The sequence below is a fragment of the Pecten maximus genome, chromosome 3 (genome assembly GCF_902652985.1).
Source record: "Pecten maximus chromosome 3, xPecMax1.1, whole genome shotgun sequence".
Taxonomy (NCBI): Eukaryota; Metazoa; Mollusca; class Bivalvia; order Pectinida; family Pectinidae; genus Pecten; species Pecten maximus.
The window spans coordinates 33,543,539-33,569,233 of record NC_047017.1 but is presented as its reverse complement, the minus strand read 5'-3'; the positions used below and the strand labels follow the sequence as shown (position 1 = coordinate 33,569,233).

Below are 25,695 nucleotides of genomic sequence, written 5' to 3'. Positions count from 1 at the left end.
AAACTCCTGTAACAGTCAACCTCCTGTCACAGTCAAACTCCTGTCACAGTCAAACTCCTGTCACAGTCAAACTTCTGACACAGTCAAACTCCTGTCACAGTCAAACTCCTATCACAGTCAAACTCCTGTCATAGTCAAACTCCTGTCACAGTCAAACTCCTGTCAAAGTCAAACTCCTGTCAAAGTCAAACTGTCACAGTCAAACTCCTGTCACAGTCAAACTCCTGTCACAGTCAAACTCCTGTCACAGTCAAACACCTGTCACAGTCAAACTCCTGTCACAGTCAACCTCCTGTCACAGTCAAACTCCTGTCACAGTCAAACTCCTGTCAAAGTCAAACTCCTGTCAAAGTCAAACTCCTGTCACAGTCAAACTCCTGTCAAAGTCAAACTCCTGTCACAGTCAAACTCCTGTCACAGTCAAACACCTGTCACAGTGAAACTCCTGTCACAGTCAACCTCCTGTCACAGTCAAACTCCTGTCACAGTCAAACTCCTGTCATAGTCAAACTCCTGTCACAGTCAAACTGTCAAAGTCAACCTCCTGTCACAGTCAAACTGTCACAGTCAAACTGTCACAGTCAAACTCCTGTCAAAGTCAAACTCCTGTCAATAGTCAAACTCCTGTAACAGTCAAACTCCTGTCACAGTCAAACTATCACAGTCAAACTCCTGTCACAGTAAAACTTCTGTCAATAGTCAAACTCCTGTAACAGTCAAACTCCTGTCACAGTCAAACTGTCACAGTCAAACTCCTGTCACAGTCAAACTATCACAGTCAAACTCCTGTCACAGTCAAACTTCTGTCAATAGTCAAACTCCTGTCACAGTCAAACTCCTGTCACAGTCAAACTTCTGTCACAGTCAAACTCCTGTCACAGTCAAACTTCTGTCAATAGTCAAACTCCTGTCACAGTCAAACCCCTGTCACAGTCAAACTCCTGTCACAGTCAAACTCCTGTAATAGTCAAACTCCTGTCATAGTCAAACTCCTGTCACAGTCAAACTCCTGTCACAGTCAACCTCCTGTCACAGTCAAACTCCTGTCACAGTCAAACTCCTGTCAATAGTCAAACTCCTGTAATAGTCAAACTCCTGTCATAGTCAAACTCCTGTCACAGTCGAACTCCTGTCACAGTCAAACTCCTGTCATAGTCAAACTCCTGTCACAGTCAAACCCCTGTCACAGTCAAACTCCTGTCACAGTCGACCTCCTGTCAATAGTCAAACTCCTGTCGCAGTCAAACTCCTGTCACAGTCAAACTCCTGTCACAGTCAACCTGTCACAGTCAAACTCCTGTCACAGTCAAACTCCTGTCATAGTCAAACTGTAACAGTCAAACTCCTGTCACAGTCAATCTCCTGTCACAGTCAAACTCCTGTCACTGTCAAACTCCTGTCACAGTCAACCTGTCACAGTCAAACTCCTGTCATAGTCAAACTCCTGTCATAGTCAAACTGTCACAGTCAAACTCCTGTCACAGTCAAACTCCTGTCATAGTCAAACTCCTGTCACAGTCAACCTGTCACAGTCAACCTCCTGTCACAGTCAAACTCCTGTCACAGTCAACCTCCTGTCAAAGTCAAACTCCTGTCACAGTCAAACTCCTGTCACAGTCAAACTCCTGTCATAGTCAAACTCCTGTCACAGTCAAACTGTCACAGTCAACCTCCTGTCACAGTCAAACTCCTGTCACAGTCAACCTCCTGTCACAGTCAAACTCCTGTCACAGTCAAAGTCAAACTCCTGTCAAAGTCAAACTCCTGTCACAGTCAAACTCCTGTCACAGTCAAACTCCTGTCAATAGTCAAACTCCTGTCACAGTCAAACTCCTGTCAATAGTCAAACTCCTGTCACAGTCAAACTCCTGTCACAGTCAAACTCCTGTCATAGTCAAACTCCTGTCACAGTCAAACTCCTGTCATAGTCAAACTTCTGTCACAGTCAAACTCCTGTCAAAGTCAAACTCCTGTCAAAGTCAAACTCCTGTCATAGTCAAACTCCTGTCACAGTCAAACTCCTGTCACAGTCAAACTGTCACAGTCAAACTCCTGTCACAGTCAAACTATCACAGTCAAACTCCTGTCACAGTCAAACTTCTGTCAATAGTCAAACTCCTGTCACAGTCAAACTCCTGTCACAGTCAAACTCCTGTCAATAGTCAAACTCCTGTAATAGTCAAACTCCTGTCATAGTCAAACTCCTGTCACAGTCAAACTCCTGTCACAGTCAAACTCCTGTCACAGTCAAACTCCTGTCACAGTTAACCTCCTGTCACAGTCAAACCCCTGTCACAGTCAAACTCCTGTCACAGTCAAACTCCTGTCACAGTCAAACTCCTATCACAGTCAAACTGTCACAGTCAAACTCCTGTCAATAGTCAAACTCCTGTAATAGTCAAACTCCTGTCATAGTCAAACTCCTGTCACAGTCGAACTCCTGTCACAGTCAAACTCCTGTCACAGTCAAACTCCTGTCACAGTCAAACCCCTGTCACAGTCAAACTCCTGTCACAGTCGACCTCCTGTCACAGTCGACCTCCTGTCAATACTCAAACTCCTGTAACAGTCAAACTCCTGTCACAGTCAAACTTCTGACACAGTCAAACTCCTGTCACAGTCAAACTTCTGACACAGTCAAACTCCTGTAACAGTCAACCTCCTGTCAATAGTCAACCTCCTGTCACAGTCAAACTTCTGTCACAGTCAAACTCCTGTCACAGTCAAACGCCTGTTAACAGTCAAACTTCTGTCACAGTCAAACTTCTGACACAGTCAAACTCCTGTCACAGTCAAACTTCTGACACAGTCAAACTCCTGTAACAGTCAACCTCCTGTCAATAGTCAACCTCCTGTCACATCAAACTTCTGTCACAGTCAAACTCCTGTCACAGTCAAACGCCTGTTAACAGTCAAACTTCTGTCACAGTCAAACTTCTGACACAGTCAAACTCCTGTAACAGTCAAACTCCTATCACAGTCAAACTCCTGTCACAGTCAAACTCCTGTCACAGTCAAACTCCTGTCACAGTCAAACTTCTGACACAGTCAAACTCCTGTCACAGTCAAACTCCTATCACAGTCAAACTCCTGTCACAGTCAAACTCCTGTCAAAGTCAAACTCCTGTCAAAGTCAAACTGTCACAGTCAAACTCCTGTCACAGTCAAACTCCTGTCACAGTCAAACTCATGTCACAGTCAAACACCTGTCACAGTCAAACTCCTGTCATAGTCAACCTCCTGTCACAGTCAAACTCCTGTCACAGTCAAACTCCTGTCAAAGTCAAACTCCTGTCACAGTCAAACTCCTGTCAAAGTCAAACTCCTGTCACAGTCAAACTCCTGTCACAGTCAAACACCTGTCACAGTGAAACTCCTGTCACAGTCAACCTCCTGTCACAGTCAAACTCCTGTCACAGTCAAACTCCTGTCACAGTCAAACTCCTGTCATAGTCAAACTCCTGTCACAGTCAAACTGTCAAAGTCAACCTCCTGTCACAGTCAAACTGTCACAGTCAAACTCCTGTCAAAGTCAAACTCCTGTCAATAGTCAAACTCCTGTAACAGTCAAACTCCTGTCACAGTCAAACTATCACAGTCAAACTCCTGTCACAGTCAAACTTCTGTCAATAGTCAAACTCCTGTAACAGTCAAACTCCTGTCACAGTCAAACTGTCACAGTCAAACTGTCACAGTCAAACTCCTGTCACAGTCAAACTATCACAGTCAAACTTCTGTCAATAGTCAAACTCCTGTCACAGTCAAACTTCTGTCACAGTCAAACTCCTGTCACAGTCAAACGTCTGTCAATAGTCAAACTCCTGTCACAGTCAAACTCCTGTCACAGTCAAACTCCTGTAATAGTCAAACTCCTGTCATAGTCAAACTCCTGTCACAGTCGAACTCCTGTCACAGTCAAACTCCTGTCACAGTCAAACTCCTGTCACAGTCAACATCCTGTCACAGTCAAACTCCTGTCACAGTCAAACTCCTGTCAATAGTCAAACTCCTGTAATAGTCAAACTCCTGTCATAGTCAAACTCCTGTCACAGTCGAACTCCTGTCACAGTCAAACTCCTGTCATAGTCAAACTCCTGTCACAGTCAAACCCCTGTCACAGTCAAACTCCTGTCACAGTCAAACTCCTGTCACAGTCAAACACAGTCAAACTCCTGTCACAGTCAAACTCCTGTCACAGTCAAACGTCTGTCACAGTCAAACTCCTGTCACAGTCAAACTCCTGTCACAGTCAAATTCCTGTCACAGTCAAACTCCTGTCACAGTCAAACTCCTGTCAATAGTCAAACTTCTGTCACAGTCAAACTCCTGTCACAGTCAACCTCCTGTCAAAGTCAAACTGTCACAGTCAAACTCCTGTCAAACTGTCACAGTCAAACTCCTGTCAATAGTCAACCTCCTGTCAAAGTCAAACTGTCACAGTCAACCTCCTGTCAATAGTCAACCTCCTGTCAAAGTCAAACTGTCAAAGTCAAACTGTCACAGTCAAACTCCTGTACATTAATGTCAAACTGTTATATGCCATAGTCAAAGTCCAATAGATCAATTGATGCCATATTGCTTAGATCACTGTCAAATTGTTGTAGAATGCTGTAGCTACATATATGGGTCAAGTTGAGACTGCTGCAGATCAGTGTCATGCAAATTGCTGTAGATCAAGGTCAAACTGCTGTAGATAAAGGTCAAGGTCAAACTGATCAGGTCAGACAGATTGCCTGTATGTTAGTGTTATTTTATGTGTATAAGTGATATAATTTACCAAAACAATGCCACAATGTTACTATCTAACTGATTTAAGTGAGATCTTTTGATGTGTATTTCACTCCAAGGTTTTATCTATTTCTGTCAAACTAGCTACGTTGTATCTAAGATATACTGTACCTAATACCAGTTACTGTAGACTTTGTTTTAATGTATGTTTAAATACCAACAGAAGGGAAAATCAAATAAACTCCAGCTCTAGTTTTTAATTTATAATCTTGATCAAAAACATACATGGAATGCCTCTCTCCAGATTCTAGATCACACATACTACTGTATTATATACTGTTAAAACTTGGTCTGGAATTTTCTACGCTTAATGGCCGTTGACAATTAAAGGATACACATCGTAAATAGACAATTTTAAAAGGTCTTGTCTTAAAAGAAAATAAAATTTCAAAAAGGGCTTGTCTTAAAAGAAAAGAAAATTTCAACCAGCCCAGGACTCAAAACCCTGGCAGACCTTCCAATTCTAGAGACTCTAACCATACTTGTGGGATTTATTTTGTAAGTTTAACTATACATTTGTATGTTTGTAAAAGAGAGTAAAATTTCTTCTGTAACTTAAAACTACATTAATATGTTTTCTGAGAGGTGAAACGTTTAGTTACGTTCAGAGACTAAGATAAATGAGTAGTAAAAGGTTTTACCTTTTCTTTTTTTAATTTGAACTGTGTGTGATATCATCCAGGGTGACAGCCTTGATAAAGTCGGCTGAGATATGAACCTATAGAAATGGTTGAGAATAAACAAGCCTCTTGATTTCTGTACACTGATCCTCTGTTTGATGTCACTTGGCACTGGGCCAGTTGTTTAGAAGATTAAATTGTAAATGTTGTCTTTTGAAACTTGTGTGGCTTTGTGTGTTGGCAGAAGTTGTCTAAATGAAACTCTGGGTACTTAAGTCAGGGAGAAGGGCAATGGGGAGTATACATACCAGAAAACAGGTTGAGAAGGTGAAATGCAATTGAAGGCACTTTCGAACTGAATAAATTAGGTTTGGGTCATGGTGTTTGTTGGTAGCAGTTCCATGTAAGGAGATGAGAAATGGGGCCATGGAAGATAAGGGTTCCTCTGTTTAAGAGGTCAAAAGTTGGTCTTGTGATAACCTTCAAAGTTAAATCTGGTAATTATGCTGTAGAATTACTATGGAAGGGCTGGTGTAATTACCATAAAGTGGTGCCAGGTTGCCACCAGTGTTGTTCTGTATGTCCTTGTCTGTAAATCATACCTAATCATATCTAATTTATCCACCATTTGACACAACCTCATTATGTATTATGTCCGGGCTTGTATATCATAAATATCTATGGATGTTTCCTTTCCAAGGTTACATGTACAGTATGTATTACTAAAGTAAAAAGGTTAGTAAGGAAAAGTAACCGACATGACGTACATGTCACTAAGGTAGGAAGTTTTCTCCCTGTGTGACACTGAATCCTCATTACACCTGGTGTCATCGCACACCGGTGGGTATTAATCTTTCCACTGTCGGAGAGTACATTCGTACCACCGTCGAAGAGTACAGTCGTACCACCAACCGAGAGTAGTCATACCACTGTCGGAGAGTACAGTCGTACCACCAACCGAGAGTAGTCATACCACTGTCGGAGAGTACAGTCGTACCACCAACGGAAAGTAGTCATACCACTGTCGGAGAGTACAGTCGTACCACCAACAGAGAGTAGTCATACCACTGTCTGAGAGTACAGTCGTACAACTGTCGGAGAGTACAGTCGTACAACTGTCAGAGAGTACAGTCGTACAACTGTCAGAGAGTACAGTCGTACAACCGTCAGAGAGTACAGTCGTACAACTGTCAGAGAGTACAGTCGTACAACTGTCAGAGAGTACAGTCGTACAACTGTCTGAGAGTACAGTCGTGCAACTGTCGGAGAGTACAGCCGTACAACCGCCGGAGAGTACAGTCGTACAGCTGTCGGAGAGTACAGTAGTACAACCGTCGGAGAGTACAGTAGTACAACCGTCGGAGAGTACAGTCGTACAGCTGTCGGAGAGTACAGTAGTACAACCGTCGGAGAGTACAGTCGTACCACCGTCGGAGAGTACAGTCATACAACCGTATGAGAGTACAGCCGTACAACCGTCGGACAGTACAGTCGTACCACCATCGGAGAGTACAGTCGTACAACTGTTGGAGAGTACGGTCGTACCACTGTCGGAGAGTACAGTCGTACAACTGTCAGAGAGTACGGTCGTACAACTGTCGGAGAGTACGGTCATACAACTGTTGGAGAGTACAACTATTAGAGAAATTAAGCCTTTTGTACAGAACTCTTATCTTACAGTGAGTTGTTTTAGACAAGTCCATGTATATTGATCTGCAAGACTAAAACCGACAGGACATCCAACCCTCTTACCTTCCATTCTCCACTCCTCTCTCAGATACTGATAGTTAGGATGGCCCTCATAGAAGTCAATAACTACAAAACTTGATTACTTAGAGGAGCAAAATGATAGATTTAGGAATTTCTGTTTACTTATAAATGGGAAAATTGGGAAGAAATATCACATGGGGGGAAATCAACTATATTCTACCTCTAAAATAAATCTGGTTGTATGTATATTGTATCAGCTACATTGTATTATCCGATAGGAAATCAGTTGTTTGACAGTTCAAGTTGAACATTTGTTTATAATTCAGCTGTTCTTATATTTGAACAGTTATTCAAATATCAGATCATAAATAAAAGCCTAATCCATTACCTTCAGAACAGGGCCACAGTTTTAATGATTTTTCACTATGGAGTCACCTAAACTCAGATGATAAAAGTTTAGCTTTGGAAATGAAATAGGAATATAAGGAATAAAGGGATAAGGAGAGCTGAGTAGAAAGAATATGAGTGGAATATAGGGATTAGGAGAGGGGAGTACAAGGATTAGGAGGGGAATATAGGGATAAGGAGAGGGGAATACAAGGAATATGAGGGGAATATAGGGATTAGGAGAGGGGAGTACAAGGAATATGAGGGAAAAGTAATTATTGGGGAGGGGAGTACAAGGAATATGAGGGGAATATGGGGATTAGGAGAGGGGAGTACAAGGAATATGAGGGAAAAGTAATGATTTGGGAGGGAGTACAAGGAATATGAGGGGAATATAGGGATTAGGAGAGGGGAGTACAAGGAATATGAGGGGAATATAGGGATTAGGAGAGGGGAGTTCAAGGAATATGAGGGAATATAGGGATTAGGAGGGGTGGGATCAGGGCATTGTGGGAGGGTGGCAATGATTAGGGATTAGGAGAGGGGTCGATCAAGGAATATGAGGGACGAATTGGGGATTAGGGGAGGGGAGGCTACAAGCGATATGAGGAATTGGATTGGGAGGGGGAGACAAGGAATATTAGGGGAATATGGGGATTAGGAGAGGGGAGTTCAAGGAATATTAGAGGAATATAGGGATTAGAAGAGGGGAGTACAAGGAATATGAGGGGAATATAGGGATTAGGAGAGGGGAGTTCAAGGAATATGAGGGAATATAGGGATTAGGAGAGGGAGTACAAGGAATATTAGGGAATATAGGGATTAGGAGAGGGGAGTACAAGGAATATGAGGGGAATATAGGGATTAGGAGAGGGGAGTACAAGGAATATGAGGGAAACGTAATGATTTGGGAGGGGAGAGTACAAGGAATATGAGGGGAATATAGGGATTAGGAGAGGGGAGTACAAGGAATATGAGGGGAATATAGGGATTAGGAGAGGGGAGTACAAGGAATATGAGGGAAATGTAGGGATTAGGAGAGGGGAGTACAAGGATTATGAGGGAAATGTAGGGATTAGGAGAGGGGAGTACAAGGAATATGAGGGAAATGTAGGGATTAGGAGAGGGGAGTACAAGGAACATGAGGGGAATATAGGGATTAGGAGAGGGGAGTACAAGGAATATGAGGATAATGTAGGTATTAGGAAAGGGGAGTACATATGTACAAGGATTAGGAGAATATAGGAATTAGGAGAGATGTGAATGATCGACATTGCATCTCTGAAGGAAGTCTTCATAGGGTTCAATACTACAGGAAGCTCTTTATAAAATGTTGGTGGTTGTAGAAAATTTGAATTAATTGAAAAATATGTTAAGCAATATTGAATTATTCACACTGATTCACCAATATTCATACTGTCTCACCAGCATTTAGTGAATTAATTGAAGCTGACTGAGACAGGGTATATTATACATGTATATGTAGCTTTCAGAAAGGATATTTCTTACAGGAATTCTCTCAACTCTTTCATCAGGAATTCATTTTTTTTTTTTTTTTTTAATTCAATTTAAATGCTGTAGAAAATTTGATTGAAGACATAAATTATTTGAATGCCTTATTTTCATATATTAATACAAGATAACTGCTCCGAAGGGCCTCTAAGGTCCTAACGACTTACAGGTAATATTTACCAGGTGTATACACTATATTACACATTTATGACTTTTTCAAATCAGATCTTAAAGCTGAATGCATGTAATGAATAAGAATCTGACTTAAACCCCACATTGTCAACAATAAAAATGCAATGTAAAACCTTGTAAGGGAACACTCTCGCGACTGATCAAATGTAAATTGATTTGCGATAGAATCAATAAAAAAGTTTGCAAATACATTAGCGAACAGGGCCTCGAACAATTTCAATCACATTTTGGTGTTGAAATTTTCACCAGGTAATTGTTGAATCGGGGAGGGGATATGAAAAGTCTGCCATCAATACACCAGGGACTTGTCAGTTCCTGCATGGCAAGCTCTCAGGTTCCAGTCATTGAGAATCTCATTATAGGACAACACTATAGCTTCTGGGACCATCTACTTTTATGGGGAAAGTCTCTTGTTTACTGACAATTCAACATTAGATTGATTTTAAGGCTGAAATCAATAATTCAATATCGAAAATAAAACAAAACAATGGTGGTACTGATCCCACCCAGTAAAGTAACATAAACATCCCGGTAAAGGGTCACGGTCTTCTTCTCTTTGTGGCCGTTTCACTTTGAAATACGCACTTTTGTGTAGATATATAAACTGTTCTGTATGACATCAGTTGACCTTCATCAAAGTTTCTTTAGAGAACAGTATGAATTAGTTATATCGAACATGTCCACGAACTTGAAAACAAGGTAAATTATGAATTCAATTGAAATGTGGACATCACGATAATATATTTTAACATGCAGTTAGAATAATTTATCACAGTGAACGTGTCATTAGGACGGCAAGGTAAACAATGAGTGTCAGTATTGTGTAGATACAGTGGGGTAGCTTACTATTGTACCACCTGTACAGGTATATACAGGTGTACCTGGTGACACCGCCATCACCTCAAACTACCAAGTACTGCTGTTACTGAATCAGACCCTTGTGTTATAACCATGTTATATGTTTTTTCCTTTCCTTTTGATAATCATGTCAGTTCTCTTACTAACTTGTACAGTGTAACTATATTGGGAACCTGACAATAAAACATAATTTTATTAGGTACATGTAAGAATCAACTTTCCTATCATGTAATTTAAGCTAACAATGCTGACAGGAGAGACTTCATCTAATAATTATATTTTCATGTCCATATATTTCCTTAATAGTTCTTAACGCATGGAGGACAAAGGAAAAAAGATTTATGAGATTGATTTCATGGATTGTATGGGGCCATACCAGCTAGGTGGTCTTAATTTAGAGCTAACAGCATGATATAGAGTTAACTGTAGGTTATAGGGTTAACTGTAGGTTATAGGGTTAACTGTAGGTTAGAGGGTTAACTGTAGGTTAGAGGGTTAACTGTAGGTTAGAGGGTTAACTGTAGGTTATAGGGTTAACTGTAGGTTATAGGGTTAACTGTAGGTTATAGGGTTAACTGTAGGTTATAGGGTTAACTGTAGGTTAGAGGGTTAACTGTAGGTTAAAGGATTAGCTACATGTTATAGGGTTAACTGTAGGTTATAGGGTTAACTGTAGGTTATAGTGTTGACTAGGTTAGAAGGTTAACTGCAGGTTATAGGGTTGACTAGGTAAGAGGGTTTAATGTAGGTTATAGGGTTGACTGCAGGTTATATGGTTAAGTGTTGGTTATATGGTTAACTGTAGGTTATAGGGTTAACTGCAGGTTATAGGGTTGACTAGGTTAGAAGGTGAACTGTAGGTTATGGGTTGACTAGGCTCACTTTAGGGTTGACTGTAGGTTATGGAGTTGACTGTAGGTTATGGAGTTGACTGTAGGTTATGGAGTTGACTGTAGGTTATGGAGTTGACTGCAGGTAACAGGGTTAACCATAGGTTATATGGTTAAATGCAGGTTATAATGTAGACTGTAGGTTATAGGGATTTTCTGAAAGTGATAAGATGAACTATAAGCTATTGGGTAGTTTAAAGGTTAGGTTTAGGCTATACATCTATGTGTTGGTTAAGGTGTTAGTTGTAGGGCTATGTGCAGGTTATCGGATTAAAGACAGGTTATAGGGTTAACAGTATAGTTTATGAGGTTAAGTGTAAAATGATTAAAAGAAATTACAACAATTGGAAATCAATATACATCAGCTTATATCAATCATCCTTGTTGACCTGGATTGAAGTCCCAGAGGGGTCTTACTGTGGGAGGAAACTGGAGTACCCAGTGTTTGAGCGGGTGACCCCAAACCTTTTCACATCTGATCATGGAATCAAATCCTGTCTGCCTAGGTGAAATGCAAGTGTGTTACCACTGTGCCACCTGACCACCATACTCTAGGTTATAGGTTTATGTGTAGGTTGTAAGGTTTTGTGTAGGTTATTGGGTAAAAGGTATGTTATGTATATAGGGTTATGTGTAGGCTATTGGAAAGTGCAGGTTTTGGGCTTAATTATAGGTTATAGGTAAGATGCATGTGTAAGATATAGGTCTGGTTTAACACTGGTTATAGGGTTAAGAGGTTATTTGATTTTATATTATCAAAAAATATGTCTTCGTTTTCAGGCTCCAGGAAAGATCCGTCTTCGAGTATTATGGAATGTCTCCAAAGGAACAGTGAAGCGTGGTTTGATGAAAGTGTATGGGCCAAGACACGTAAAGACATGGGCACAGGAAATAGTGGTACTGGGCATGCTCAGAAAGGCTCAACACCCAAGCCTCCTTCAGTGCCTGTGGACAAGCAGCTCCAACCCTTACTATGAGACGATGACCTTGATCACTGGGGAGGTCATTACAAGTGACTCTAGGTTGGTCTCACCAGCTACAAAATGTATCATAAGTTCTACTAATCTTGGTATGATTGAGATTCATACTGTAATAGTCCTACTTCCTTTTGTTTCTCTTTTGAATTGAATAGATGTGAGATATACATTAATGCATATTTGTGTTTTCCAAGCTATCCAAGAGGAAGCATCTCTAATATATCTTGTATATTATGAATTGATAAGACTTCAATTTAACAGTTGCAAAAGCTTAAATCAAAAGATAGTAGGGTGATCAGACTTCACTCTGATCCAAAATCTGTGATGTACTGAGGGCCATCAGTTTGGAAGGTTGCCTGTGTCGTCTGCCACTCTGTGGTCAGTGTTAACTGTGTCGTCTGCCACTCTGTGGTCAGTGTTAACTGTGTCGTCTGCCACTCTGTGGTCAGTGTTAACTGTGTCGTCTGCCACTCTGTGGTCAGTGTTAACTGTGTCGTCTGCCACTCTGTGGTCAGTGTTAACTGTGTCGTCTGCCACTCTGTGGCCAGTGTTAACTGTGTCGACTGCCACTCTGTGGTCTGTGTTAACTGTGTCGACTGCCACTCTGTGGTCAGTGTTAACTGTGTCGACTGCCACTCTGTGGTCAGTGTTAACTGTGTCGACTGCCACTCTGTGGTCAGTGTTAACTGTGTCGACTGCCACTCTGTGGTCAGTGTTAACTGTGTCGACTGCCACTCTGTGGTCAGTGTTAATTGTGTCGACTGCCACTCTGTGGTCAGTGTTAACTGTGTCATCTGCCACTCTGTGGTCAGTGTTAACTGTGTCGTCTGCCATTCTGTGGTCAGTGTTAACTGTGCCGTCTGCCACTCTGTGGTCAGTGTTAATTGTGTCTTCTGTCACTCTGTGGTCAGTGTTAACCATGTGTCTGTTTTACAGGATCATCTGTCTTGAGCTGACCAACAATGGGACTCTACAGGACTTCCTGTACCGCCTGGACAATCCCCTCCCCGAGACCTGTCAGAGAATGATCGTACACGACATTGCCGAGGGACTCATGTGTCTACATGATCAGAATATTCTCCATGGCAACCTCTCAACAGCCTGTGTCTACCTCAAGGGCTCCCTCCCTGTGAGTTGTTTTCCTTGAATTATCCTGTGCTCCTTATATTTTCTAGGTTCCTGATCATGAAAGATTCCTTCTTATCTTTAGGATCCTATATCAATGTATTATAGATTTACCAAAATAGCAAGTTGCTCCAGCCCCCATTTTCCTTAACCTTCAGGCAATATACATATTCCTCAACCACACGGCCCGTACCTGTCTATATCCCTATACTGGTGATATACACCAGGTATACTCCTAAACCACACAGCCCGTACCTGTCTATATCCCTATACTGGTGATATACACCAGGTATACTCCTAAACCACACGGCCCGTACCTGTCTATATCCCTATACTGGTGATATACACCAGGTATACTCCTAAACCACACGGCCCGTACCTGTCTATATCCCTATACTGGTGATATACACCAGGTATACTCCTAAACCACCTGGTCGGTACCTGTCTATATCCCTATACTAGTGATATACACAAGGTATACTCCTAAACCACACGGCCCGAACCTGTCTATATCCCTATACTGGTGATATACACCAGGTATACTCCTAAACCACCTGGTCGGTACCTGTCTACCTATACTAGTGATATACACCAGGTATACTCCTAAACCACCTGGTCGGTACCTGTCTACCTATACTAGTGATATACACCAGGTATACTCCTAAACCACCTGGTCGGTACCTGTCTATATCCCTATACTAGTGATATACACAAGGTATACTCCTAAACCACACGGCCCGAACCTGTCTATATCCCTATACTGGTGATATACACCAGGTATACTCCTAAACCACCTGGTCGGTACCTGTCTACCTATACTAGTGATATACACCAGGTATACTCCTAAACCACCTGGTCGGTACCTGCTGATGATCAGTGAAGATAGTTCCAGAATTTACATGGGTCTGTGCCTTCATTATAATCTCCACAATGTAGACAGTCATTGTGTGTTTGAGGGGGCTGTCACCCGTCAACACTTCCCGACACTGGAGGCCAGCGATATATATAGATCACAGACAGATTACATTGTTTTAAGGATCATTACTTAACATTATCTACTGTTGCTATAACAGACCATTAACAATGACTTCAATCTGGTTAAGTTTTTGTCGGGGGGGGGGGGGGGGTTACATAACCATTGATATATGGAGAGAGGTGGTAATATGGAGGGGTGGGAGTGGGGGAGTCCCGACTAGTCACATTGATATGTGGCCTGGAGGAGGGAGAGGGGTGGTATCCTAATATGGATGCTGGGTCCTAACAAAGGACATTGATATGTGGGGTGGAGGGGGGAAGGGCGGTATCCTCATACAGTTGGTGGGTCCCAGAGAAGTCATTGATATGTGGCCTGGAGAAGGGGGGAGGGTCCTATCCAAATACAGATAGAGGGTCTCGACCAGTAACAATGATATGTGGCCTGGAGAAGGGGGGAGGGTCCTATCCAAATACAGATAGAGGGTCTCGACCAGTAACAATGATATGTGGCCTGGAGAAGGGGGGAGGGTCCTATCCAAATACAGATAGAGGGTCTCGACCAGTAACAATGATATGTGGCCTGGAGGTGGGAGAAGGGTCGTATCCTAATACAGTTGGTGGGTCCCTAAGAAGTCTTTGATATGTTTGGTGGAGGGTGGTATCTGGGTCCCACTAATGACATTGTTATGTGGGGTGAAGGGGGCAGAGTTGTATCCTAATACGGATGGTGGGTCCTAACTAGTGACATTGAAATGTGGGGTGGAGGAGGAGGAAGGGTCGTATCCTAATACGGATGGTGGGTCCCGACTAGTAAAATTGATATGTGGGGTGGAGGAGGAGGGAGGGTCGTATCCTAATACGGATGGTGGGTCCTAACTAGTGACATTGATATGTGGGGTGGAGGAGGGAGGGTCGTATCCTAATACGGATGGTGGGTCCTAATTAGTGACATTGATATGTGGGGTGGAGGAGGAGGGAGGGTCGTATCCTAATACGGATGGTGGGTCCCGACTAGTAAAATTGATATGTGGGGTGGAGGAGGAGGGAGGGTCGTATCCTAATACGGATGGTGGGTCCTAACTAGTGACATTGATATGTGGGGTGGAGGAGGAGGGAGGGTTGTATCCTAATACGGATGGTGGGTCCTAATTAGTGACATTGATATGTGGGGTGGAGGAGGAGGGAGAGTTGTATCCTAATACGGATGGTGGGTCCTAACTAGTGACATTGATATGTGGGGTGGAGGAGGAGGGAGGGTTGTATCCTAATACGGATGGTGGGTCCTAATTAGTGACATTGATATGTGGGGTGGAGGAGGAGGGAGGGTTGTATCCTAATACGGATGGTGGGTCCTAACTAGTGACATTGATATGTGGGGTGGAGGAGGGAGGGTTGTATCCTAATATAGATGGTGGATCCTGACAAATGACATTGATATTTGGGGGGAGAGGATCTGTACTGGTACCACTGATAAGGGGGACTTGTTGGAATCCTTACTGTATTTTTTAACTGATCACCATTGATTATAAAATAAAATAGGGGTAATAATCAATTTGATTTCTGATAAATTGACAACTGATCCATTTCAAATGAGGTTGAAGGGAGACAATTCACATATGCAGGATTGGTATTCTAGATAAATGTAGGAATGATATAGAAACGATATTTTAAGTAAGACTTAGGTAAGATTTTAATTTAAAAGTTTATGCTGTTACTGTCAATTCTATAGCTGAGTGGGTCGTACTTAGGGCTTTTATTTGTTCAATCAATAACATTATTTTCTAACAGTGGTACCACTACTTATATACCTATATTGGTTATATTATTTGTCTTCATTTACATATTATTCTCCATTATAATGCTGTCATCTTACAGGACTTCATCCCAGGTTAACAATCTCTTATTTAATTTTAGAGTATGGTAATGAGGGCAGCCATTGGAGACTTCGAGGATTCTCAGATGTATGGTTCTATCCACCAGAATGGGGACACAGCTACTCTTGGGGACAAGCGGCACTTCTTCCTACCGGACATTCGGTCATTTGCCTTGGTGGCTCTGGAAGTGGTATCTAAGATGTGTGAGAAACGTTTTGTCAGCATGCAGTATCAGTGGAACAAGAAGGTGACACCAGAGACATACAGTTCAGCCAATCAGGGCCCTTCTTACAACCCTGCTGTTCAGGGATCAGCCAATCAGGCTGAGGATTATATGGAAGTGTATCACAGTGATTCTGATGAGGAAGATAACTTGCTGTATTGTGGAAGACGACAACCCCCAGGGGTGCAGTCTCCTGGTGAGGTAATTGAGGAAATTGGTCGACGGAGTCGCAGCATGTCACCGCGAAGTCGCCCCCAGTCAGCTCAGTCCAATAAGAGTCGGTCACGAACACTGTCACCCGACATGAGTCGTGGCAAGTTCCTAAACTCGGTACAGACAAACTATCCGAGTAGACTGAGTACTCCAGACTCTAACGTTATCTCTCCTGAAGATGAGTATCCATGCTTTCCTAAAAACACACCAGATGGCAAATTGTCTAAGGAACGTCCTTTATCACCTGGGCGACCATCTTCAGGCAGGAAGTCACCAGGGCGACCAAGGACTCCTTCAAAGAAATCCAAAAATAAGGATCAGGCATTTGAAGCATTTGCTTCTGAAGGTAAAAAGAATAAATTAAAAGGTTTAAAGAAAATTGACAGTAAAAAATGGCTTTCTAAGCCTGGTTCATTGATAAGGACATTGACTGGAGCAGAAACAAGTGTGTCTGTGTTCAAATCTAAGGAATTAAGAGATGATGATGCAGAGGAAATAGATGATGAGGAAATAGACTATGGGCAACTTAGAGCAAAACAAGCTCTAATGGCTCGCAATGATTCCTCAAACTCTATCACATTTGAGAAGGATCGGCATTTACACCGCTCCTCTTCAAAACAGAGTGACCAGTGGAGCATCCTCAGTGACATGGATTATGGCACATCTCATGGACTCCGTAAAACTTTGTCAACAGACTCGCGTTCCTCCATGTGGTCCAACTTACCCCTGCCTGTAGAGATGATAGACATTGAGGGGGGTGGGGAGAGAGATCACTTTGATGCTATGATAGGTCAGTTACCAGGCATGACAGACTCTTTAGAATATCACCCAGCCTCAAGTAGGCCCGGTGAGAACTGGAACCCAAAGTTTAATGGATCATACAAGCCTGGAGTGTACTGGAGACAGGATGGACCTGGGCCCTCCCAGTTTGAACTGGTGGATTACTATGATGAATTACAAGGAAAGTATGTTAAAAAGTTACAGCTGCGAGGAGGTATTCATCGAACACTTTCTGGATCCCAGATCATTGGCACACCTGTCCATCGAACTTACTCAGGGACCCAGGTTTTACACAAAACCAGTTCTGGGCTTCAGGAGATTCTGGAGCAAGCAGAGAGCATGGAGGAGGAAGAACAACCACAGCCCATTGACCACAATTTGCAGCCCTCTAATGACAACAACACGCCATCCTCAAATCACCATAGCAAATCTCAGCCTGTGAAAAAGTTAAAGGCTAAAATATTAAAAGATGAAAAATCTGTAAAACTATCACGTTCAAAATCTCTGGAGAGAATGACTCCACAAAATAAAGCAGCACCAAAATCAAAAGAGTTGTCCAAAAATGAACACTCAGTTTTAGCCCCAACTCCTGAGCCAAATATCAACCCAGAAATCTCAGCTCACAGGAGAGCTCGTGCTAGGAAGGCTCTGAAAGGGGCCCTAGTTAAGGGCAATATGCCCCATGTCTTTCCTCTTCAACGGGATTCCAAGCGGGGACAGAAGCGGGAAATGGAAATAAAATATGCAAATGTTAAAAAACTTCAAACTCAGGGTAGCCATGTTGATAAAAACACAGATGTGAATATAGATATGGACTATAACGTAGAATCAGGTGAAAAAAGGGAGATTGTGGTCCATCACCACAGAGATTGGAGGATACTGGTGATGGTCAGGCTACTGGTATCCGTAAGTATCACAGCTTCAGCAGTAATGACAGTACCAGTAGTCTCGGCTCCAGTATACGCCTGAAAAAGACTGATGCATCACTCACAAGTGGTGAGCTTACCTCTCTGTCATCGCAGGCAGACCATGATATTGACGAACAAACTGGGCGTGACCCAGATTTACCATCTAAGGAAGTGCTCCTACGAAGGACTATGCAAAACAAGGCCAAAGTGGTTGACAGTGGTTTTGACAGTGAGAGTAGTGAGGTTTCCTCAGATGTGTATGGACATCACCCGCATTATAACTTCTCTTCAGACGATTCTGCTTACCCTGATCACAGAGACAGACGGTTACCTAGGAAACCATTCTATAACACATTAAAGAAACCCAGTGACAGTAGTGAGCTACAGATGTCTGAGAAAGCATTTGTTATTACTGGGTTTAGTACAGGAAGTACAAACACAGTGGAGACCCCTGGTGATGTGGTAGATACAGTTGCTAAGGACAGTGTTCCCACAGAATATGTTGTGGTAGATAGTGTAGTGAGAGACAGAGACTTTCCTAATGATGTGTCAGATGAGGAAGTGTTGGAGGATGATTTAATGAATTCTCAGGGAAAATCAAGAATCATCCAAGTGTCTGCTGCGCCCCTTACTGTCATGAGTATTGACCAGAAAGCCTTTCATGAACAGATCTACGACAGTAGTCATGTTCCTCCTTCACAAGTCAGCTACAAAGCATCTGTTGAGAATCGACCACCAACACCCGGGAGATCAGGGTACAGACAACCAAACCCTTTGTCTTCAATTGAAGACAGACCACCAACTCCTGGTCGCTCAGGATACAATCGTCTAAAAAGCCCTACATCTGCAAACCCTGAACGATCAGTCCATAACCGGCCCAAAACGCCCCTCAGGAGGCCAAATTCACAGTTGGAGGTTAAATCAAGCATGCAACATGCCAGCCCTCTAGTGGCCAGTAAACGGTATCGAGAATTGACCATGAAGGGGGTTCCCCTGCGAGTGTCAGTGATATCTGCAGATGGAGAGGAAAAGTGTGAGGAAGAAACAAGGGTTGATGAAAGCGAAGAAAAATCAAAGGATGTAAACGAAGAACTGATCGATAACCAAACAGATGATCAAAAACTCTTTGATCATTTAGAATCAAATGGCTTCTTTCATTTGCCTCCAAAGAAAACCAAAGATAAACATCTGTCTGGTGGTATCTTTCCTACAGCTCACGTCTCGCGTAGAGATCAACACCTGAAGAAAAAGAGAGGTAGATCCCGTCCCAATAGACTTGCTCTTGATGAGATTATTCGTGAACTACCAGAGGACAAGAGTCCCTCACCACGACTCCTCTCACCCACTACAAATATATTATCCAAAGACTCCTTCAACAGCCATTCAGGGAGTGAAGCCATGCTGAACCAGCCTTCCTCCATGGATGAGTCCGAGAGTGTCCGTCCGGCTCCGGTCCACCATGTGTCACCGATGGTCAATCAGCCGTCAGTTGTGGTGGATGCCGAGTTGTACATAGATCGAGTATATTCTCAAACACAAAGCTTGGAGCCCAAACCTCGACAAGTGCCAATGATGGACCCAGACTTTGATATGCCAGTTGCCCCAGAAAGAAAAGGGGTTCCTTTGGTCTCCTATATGCCTGTAAATCAAGAGTTGTGTATGGATGGCCAGGTGGGTCGGGAGGAGATGGAGGATGAGTTGGACGAGGAGGTGACACTGCTGAGTGGGATGGATGACAAACACATTCTCAACTGCCACAAACTTACCTCTGACATGCATTTACTCTCCTTCAATGACCTCCTGCCAGCCAAGAAGGAAAACTTTGAGATCCTCAAGGCCAAGCTGTATGAGGGTGGACAACTGGGCAGTATTGGCTTCCAAGTAAGTATATCCCACAACTAAACCATACTACTTTGTTACTCAGCAGGCCAACATTCCTGGTATACATGGATAACATATTCACTACATGTCTCGAATGATGTTTCCTATACCTCAATCTACTGTATCTGTATGCTTATGTCTCCGAGTACCATTTCTTATGTTGACTGATAAAATGCCTGTTTGTAATTTGCTCTTTGTGCTTGCAGCTACTGGAGGTCATACACAAGTGTTGGCTGAGTGAGATTCCTCCCTCCTCATCCGACCTTGTCACGCAGCTGCTAGATCCGGTCACAGAAACAGAGTTATGATTGGTGAATGTCAGAGAGACTATGATTGGTGATGGTCAGAGAGACGGACTGTGATTGGTGATCGTCAGAGAGACAGACTGTGTATGGTTAACGTCAGAGAGGGATTGTGATTGGTGATGGTCAGAGATGAACTGTGAATTTGGTGATGGTCAGAGATGAACTGTGATTTTTGTGATCATCAGAGATGAACTGTGATTTTTGTGATCATCAGAGATGAACTGTGATTTTGGTGATGGTCAGAGATGATCTGTGATTTTGCTGATCATCAGAGAGGAACTGTGATTTTGCTGATCATCAGAGAGACAGACTGTGTATGGTGATTGTCAGAGAGGAACTGTGATTGGCCATCATAGGAGCGATATCTTTGAATGATGGTGCCTTTGTATTACTTTGGGTTAACATGGTGTGTGCCTTTCTGTTCATGGTAACACTGTGCCTTATTATGATATAATATTTATTCTTCGTCCGTCCTGTTAAGCGTATCTGTGATATTTAGTCTCGGCACCACACATGTGTATATATGTATGACGGATACTCCATACCTCTTTTCAGCATTAGTAACTAAGTAATGGACCAGAGTTATATTATCAGAGGGTCAACATGTCTACCGAGAAGACAGCTAGCATACCTGTATTTTATATTTAAAAAAAACAAAACTTGGATATCTTAACTTCAAATTAAACTAAAATCTCAAATTACACTCAACTACAATAGCCATATTAATTTGAGTACCCACAAAGACTGGGTAATACCAACACTATAGCAGAAAACGTGTCACATAAAGTTACTTACAGGTATAGAAACAGGTCATATCACGTCAGGTCATGTAAAGTTACTTACAGGTACAGAAACAGGTCATATCACGTCAGGTCACATCAAGTTACTTACAGGTATAGAAACAGGTCATGTAAAGTTACTTACAGGTACAGAAACAGGTCATATCACGTCAGGTCACGTCAAGTTACTTACAGGTATAAAAACAGGTCACGTCAAGTTACTTACAGGTATAGAAACAGGTCATATATGGCTTCAGGTCATGTCAAGTTACTTACAGGTATACAGAAACAGGTCATATCACGTCAGGTCACGTCAAGTTACTTACAGGTATAGAAACAGGTCACGTCAAGTTACTTACAGGTATAAAAACAGGTCACGTCAAGTTACTTACAGGTATAGAAACAGGTCATATACGGCTTCAGGTCATGTCAAGTTACTTACAGGTATAGAAACAGGTCACGTAAAGTTACTTACAGGTACAGAAACAGATCATATCTCGTTATAACACATACATGTACATGTATGAAACATTCCAAAGGTCATATCTGTATTGGATCATTTATTTTGGTCAGTATTCAGCTCCTTTAGAAAGTACAGGAAATAGACATTTAAAATGTAGCATGTGTACAAAGTAAACAAGTCATCTTTAAGAATGTATATTTATATATATTTCATATATACAATGAAAATTATCTTTCATTGATTAATTAACATTTTCAAATAATGTAACAATGATAATTTGTAGATTTAAGTAATCTACAAAACAAACATGTACCGTCCAATGATTTATATAAGCAAACCATAATCTAATATAAAAATGTATTCATTTCACCATAAAATGTTTTTTGATATTAGTGTTTGTGATGGGTTGTCTCCCCTAACAACAAAAACCTCTCCACAAACTCTCCTTATCCATTGTAAATATAAGTAACCAAGGTGATGAACTCCAACCTCTCCCTAATATAAGGTTACCTTACATTACAGTGTGGTTGCTGGGGTGATTAACGTCTGTGACCGATTTGTTGTTATTATAGATTAATTTTATAAACCATTTTCATCATGTTGATTGTAACTGTTATTAAGTTTTATCCCAGTATTTTTATGTAAACTGAATTGTTTATTTATTAAAATTATTGAATATTAGTTGTATTGTTGTCTTTTTTCTTGTGTTTTTTAGCCTATGGTGATAGATTATGCCTTTCAGCAGTAAAACTGAAATGTGTAGTGTTACCAGATAGAGATAAAACATTTCAGTATAGAAATGTGAATACTTGTAGTCACCAGACAGGGGAAGTCTAAGGTGTACATATATTGGAATTTATAGTTCTTTAGTGTGGGCACCACAATGTAAAGAAACTTACTAAGTATCTAAGATATCTTATATAGGAAGGAAGATATTCAATTTATTGTAATATATAGGTAGGGAATCCAAGACAAAGATATCGGAGATATTTATATATAGACAGGAAGATATCCAAGATATTTATATATAGACAGGAAGATATCCCAGATATTTTTTCTTCAGACAGGAAGATATCCCAGATATTTATATATAGACAGGAAGATATCCAAGATATTTATACAGACAGGAATATATCCAAGATATTTATACATAGACAGGAAGATATCCCAGATATTTTTTCTTCAGACAGGAAGATATCCCAGATATTTATATATAGACAGGAAGATATCCAAGATATTTATACAAAGACAGGAATATATCCAAGATATTTATACATAGACAGGAAGACATCCCAGATATTTTTTCTTCAGACAGGAAAATATCAAAGATTTCTATATATAGACAGGAAGATATCCAAGTTATCTATATATAGACAGGAATATATCAAAGATATTTATACATAGACATAGAAATGTTGTGTAAAACTATCAATATAAGAATCCAAGCCAGGAACAAACACCATGGTGACATTATGAAGACAAATCAAGACAAAAGAGAAGAGCCATGGAACTCTCCCTTCAGCTGATCTAATGTGTCAACAGTGGACACTTTCTGTATGATTCTTATTTACACAATGAAGTCACCATAAAGGGGGTAAAACTGGAATATAAAGTTATCAACAACGTCCAGTTATCACATGTAGGAAATGTGTCTCTAGCATATATCACTGAATAAAAAAACATTAAATGCAAAACATACATCATACAGACAAATTAAAAATAACAAAGATAGCTGCTTTTGTGACAAAGGGACATTTTTACACAACAAATAAATGACCTGTGGAACCTAAAAAATGGACGTAGTACAACATTCTAGTTCTGATTAGCTATGACCACATCAGACACCCGAAGAACCATTACAGGATCTTCAATCATTTTGTTCAAAGTTTAATCTTCTTAATTAACAGCTGGATTTGACCGTCATGCCAATAGTAAAATTAATCATGTGATAACATGTTCAACTATTTCTATTATTTGTTTGACATTTGCCTCAAAACAGTCCAGCCATTTTGTTTTGTTGATATGTTTCAAAGCTAGACATACCGAGCCTTTTAGGAAGAGAGAGTTCACTTTCTCAAAAATAGTGATAACTAATAATGAGAAATTGTTTAAAGGTAGAATAAGAAATCTTAAACCAAGAACAAGGTGTAATTTGATCAGCAAGCTATCCAATATAAGTGTTAAACAACACATTTCTCTTACTAAATATATCTACTTTCACATACAATCCTCACTCAAACACGGCCACTGATATACAGTAGGTCAGTTATAGTCACCCCCCTGTCACAGATATACAGTAGGTCAGTTACAGTCACCCCACTGTCACAGATATACAGTAGGCCAGTTACAGTCACCCCACTGTCACAGATATACAGTAGACCAGTTACAGTCACCCCACTGTCACAGATATACTGTAGGTCAGTTACAGTCACCCCACTGTCACAGATATACTGTAGGCCAGTTACAGTCACTCCACTGTCACAGATATACAGTAGACCAGTTACAGTCACCCCACTGTCACAGATATACAGTAGGTCAGTTACAGTCACCCCACTGTCACAGATATACAGTAGACCAGTTACCGTCACCCCACTGTCACAGATATACAGTAGGTCAGTTACCGTCACCCCACTGTCACAGATATACAGTAGGTCAGTTACAGTCACTCCACTGTCACAGATATACAGTAGGTCAGTTACAGTCACCCCACTGTCACAGATATACAGTAGACCAGTTACCGTCACCCCACTGTCACAGATATACAGTAGACCAGTTACAGTCACCCCACTGTCACAGATATACAGTAGGTCAGTTACAGTCACCCCACTGTCACAGATATACAGTAGACCAGTTACAGTCACCCCACTGTCACAGATATACAGTAGACCAGTTACAGTCACCCCACTGTCACAGATATACAGTAGGTCAGTTACAGTCACCCCACTGTCACAGATATACAGTAGACCAGTTACCGTCACCCCACTGTCACAGATATACAGTAGACCAGTTACAGTCACCCCACTGTCACAGATATACAGTAGGTCAGTTACAGTCACCCCACTGTCACAGATATACAGTAGACCAGTTACAGTCATCCCACTGTCACAGATATACAGTAGGTCAGTTACAGTCACCCCACGGTCACAGATATACAGTAGACCAGTTACAGTCATCCCACTGTCACAGATATACAGTAGGTCAGTTACAGTCACCCCACGGTCACAGATATACAGTAGACCAGTTACAGTCACTCCACTGTCACAGATATACAGTAGACCAGTTACAGTCATCCCACTGTCACAGATATACAGTAGGTCAGTTACAGTCACCCCACGGTCACAGATATACAGTAGACCAGTTACAGTCATCCCACTGTCACAGATATACAGTAGGTCAGTTACAGTCACCCCACTGTCACAGATATACAGTAGACCAGTTACAGTCACCCCACTGTCACAGATATACAGTAGACCAGTTACAGTCACCCCACTGTCACAGATATACAGTAGACCAGTTACAGTCACCCCACTGTCACAGATATACAGTAGACCAGTTACAGTCACCCCACTGTCACAGATATACAGTAGACCAGTTACAGTCACCCCACTGTCACAGATATACAGTAGACCAGTTACAGTCACCCCACTGTCACAGATATACAGTAGGTCAGTTACAGTCACCCCACTGTCACAGATATACAGTAGACCAGTTACAGTCACCCCACTGTCACAGATATACAGTAGGACCAGTTACAGTCACCCCACTGTCACAGATATACAGTAGGTCAGTTACAGTCACCCCACTGTCACAGATATACAGTAGGCCAGTTACAGTCACCCCACTGTCACAGATATACAGTAGGTCAGTTACAGTCACCCCACTGTCACAGATATACAGTAGGTCAGTTACAGTCACCCCACTGTCACAGATATACAGTAAGTCAGTTACAGTCACCCCACTGTCACAGATATACAGTAGGTCAGTTACAGTCACCCCACTGTCACAGATATACAGTAGGCCAGTTACAGTCACCCCACTGTCACAGATATACAGTAGGTCAGTTACAGTCACCCCACTGTCACAGATATACAGTAGACCAGTTACAGTCACCCCACTGTCACAGATATACAGTAGACCAGTTACAGTCACCCCACTGTCACAGATATACAGTAGACCAGTTACAGTCACCCCACTGTCACAGATATACAGTAGACCAGTTACAGTCACCCCACTGT

General features: G+C 41.7%; 1 protein-coding gene across 1 annotated transcript in view; it reads left to right on the top strand.

Moving 5' to 3' along the window:
• Positions 1-22,141, top strand: part of LOC117323959 — a 98,476-nt gene extending 76,335 nt beyond the window's left edge. The window contains 5 exon segments of the mRNA XM_033879520.1: positions 11,738-11,979; positions 12,871-13,063; positions 15,949-17,970; positions 17,973-19,913; positions 20,120-22,141. Coding sequence (XP_033735411.1) covers positions 11,738-11,979; positions 12,871-13,063; positions 15,949-17,970; positions 17,973-19,913; positions 20,120-20,221 — 4,500 coding nt within the window. The 3' untranslated portion in view covers positions 20,222-22,141.
• The last annotated feature ends 3,554 nt before the right edge of the window (positions 22,142-25,695 follow it).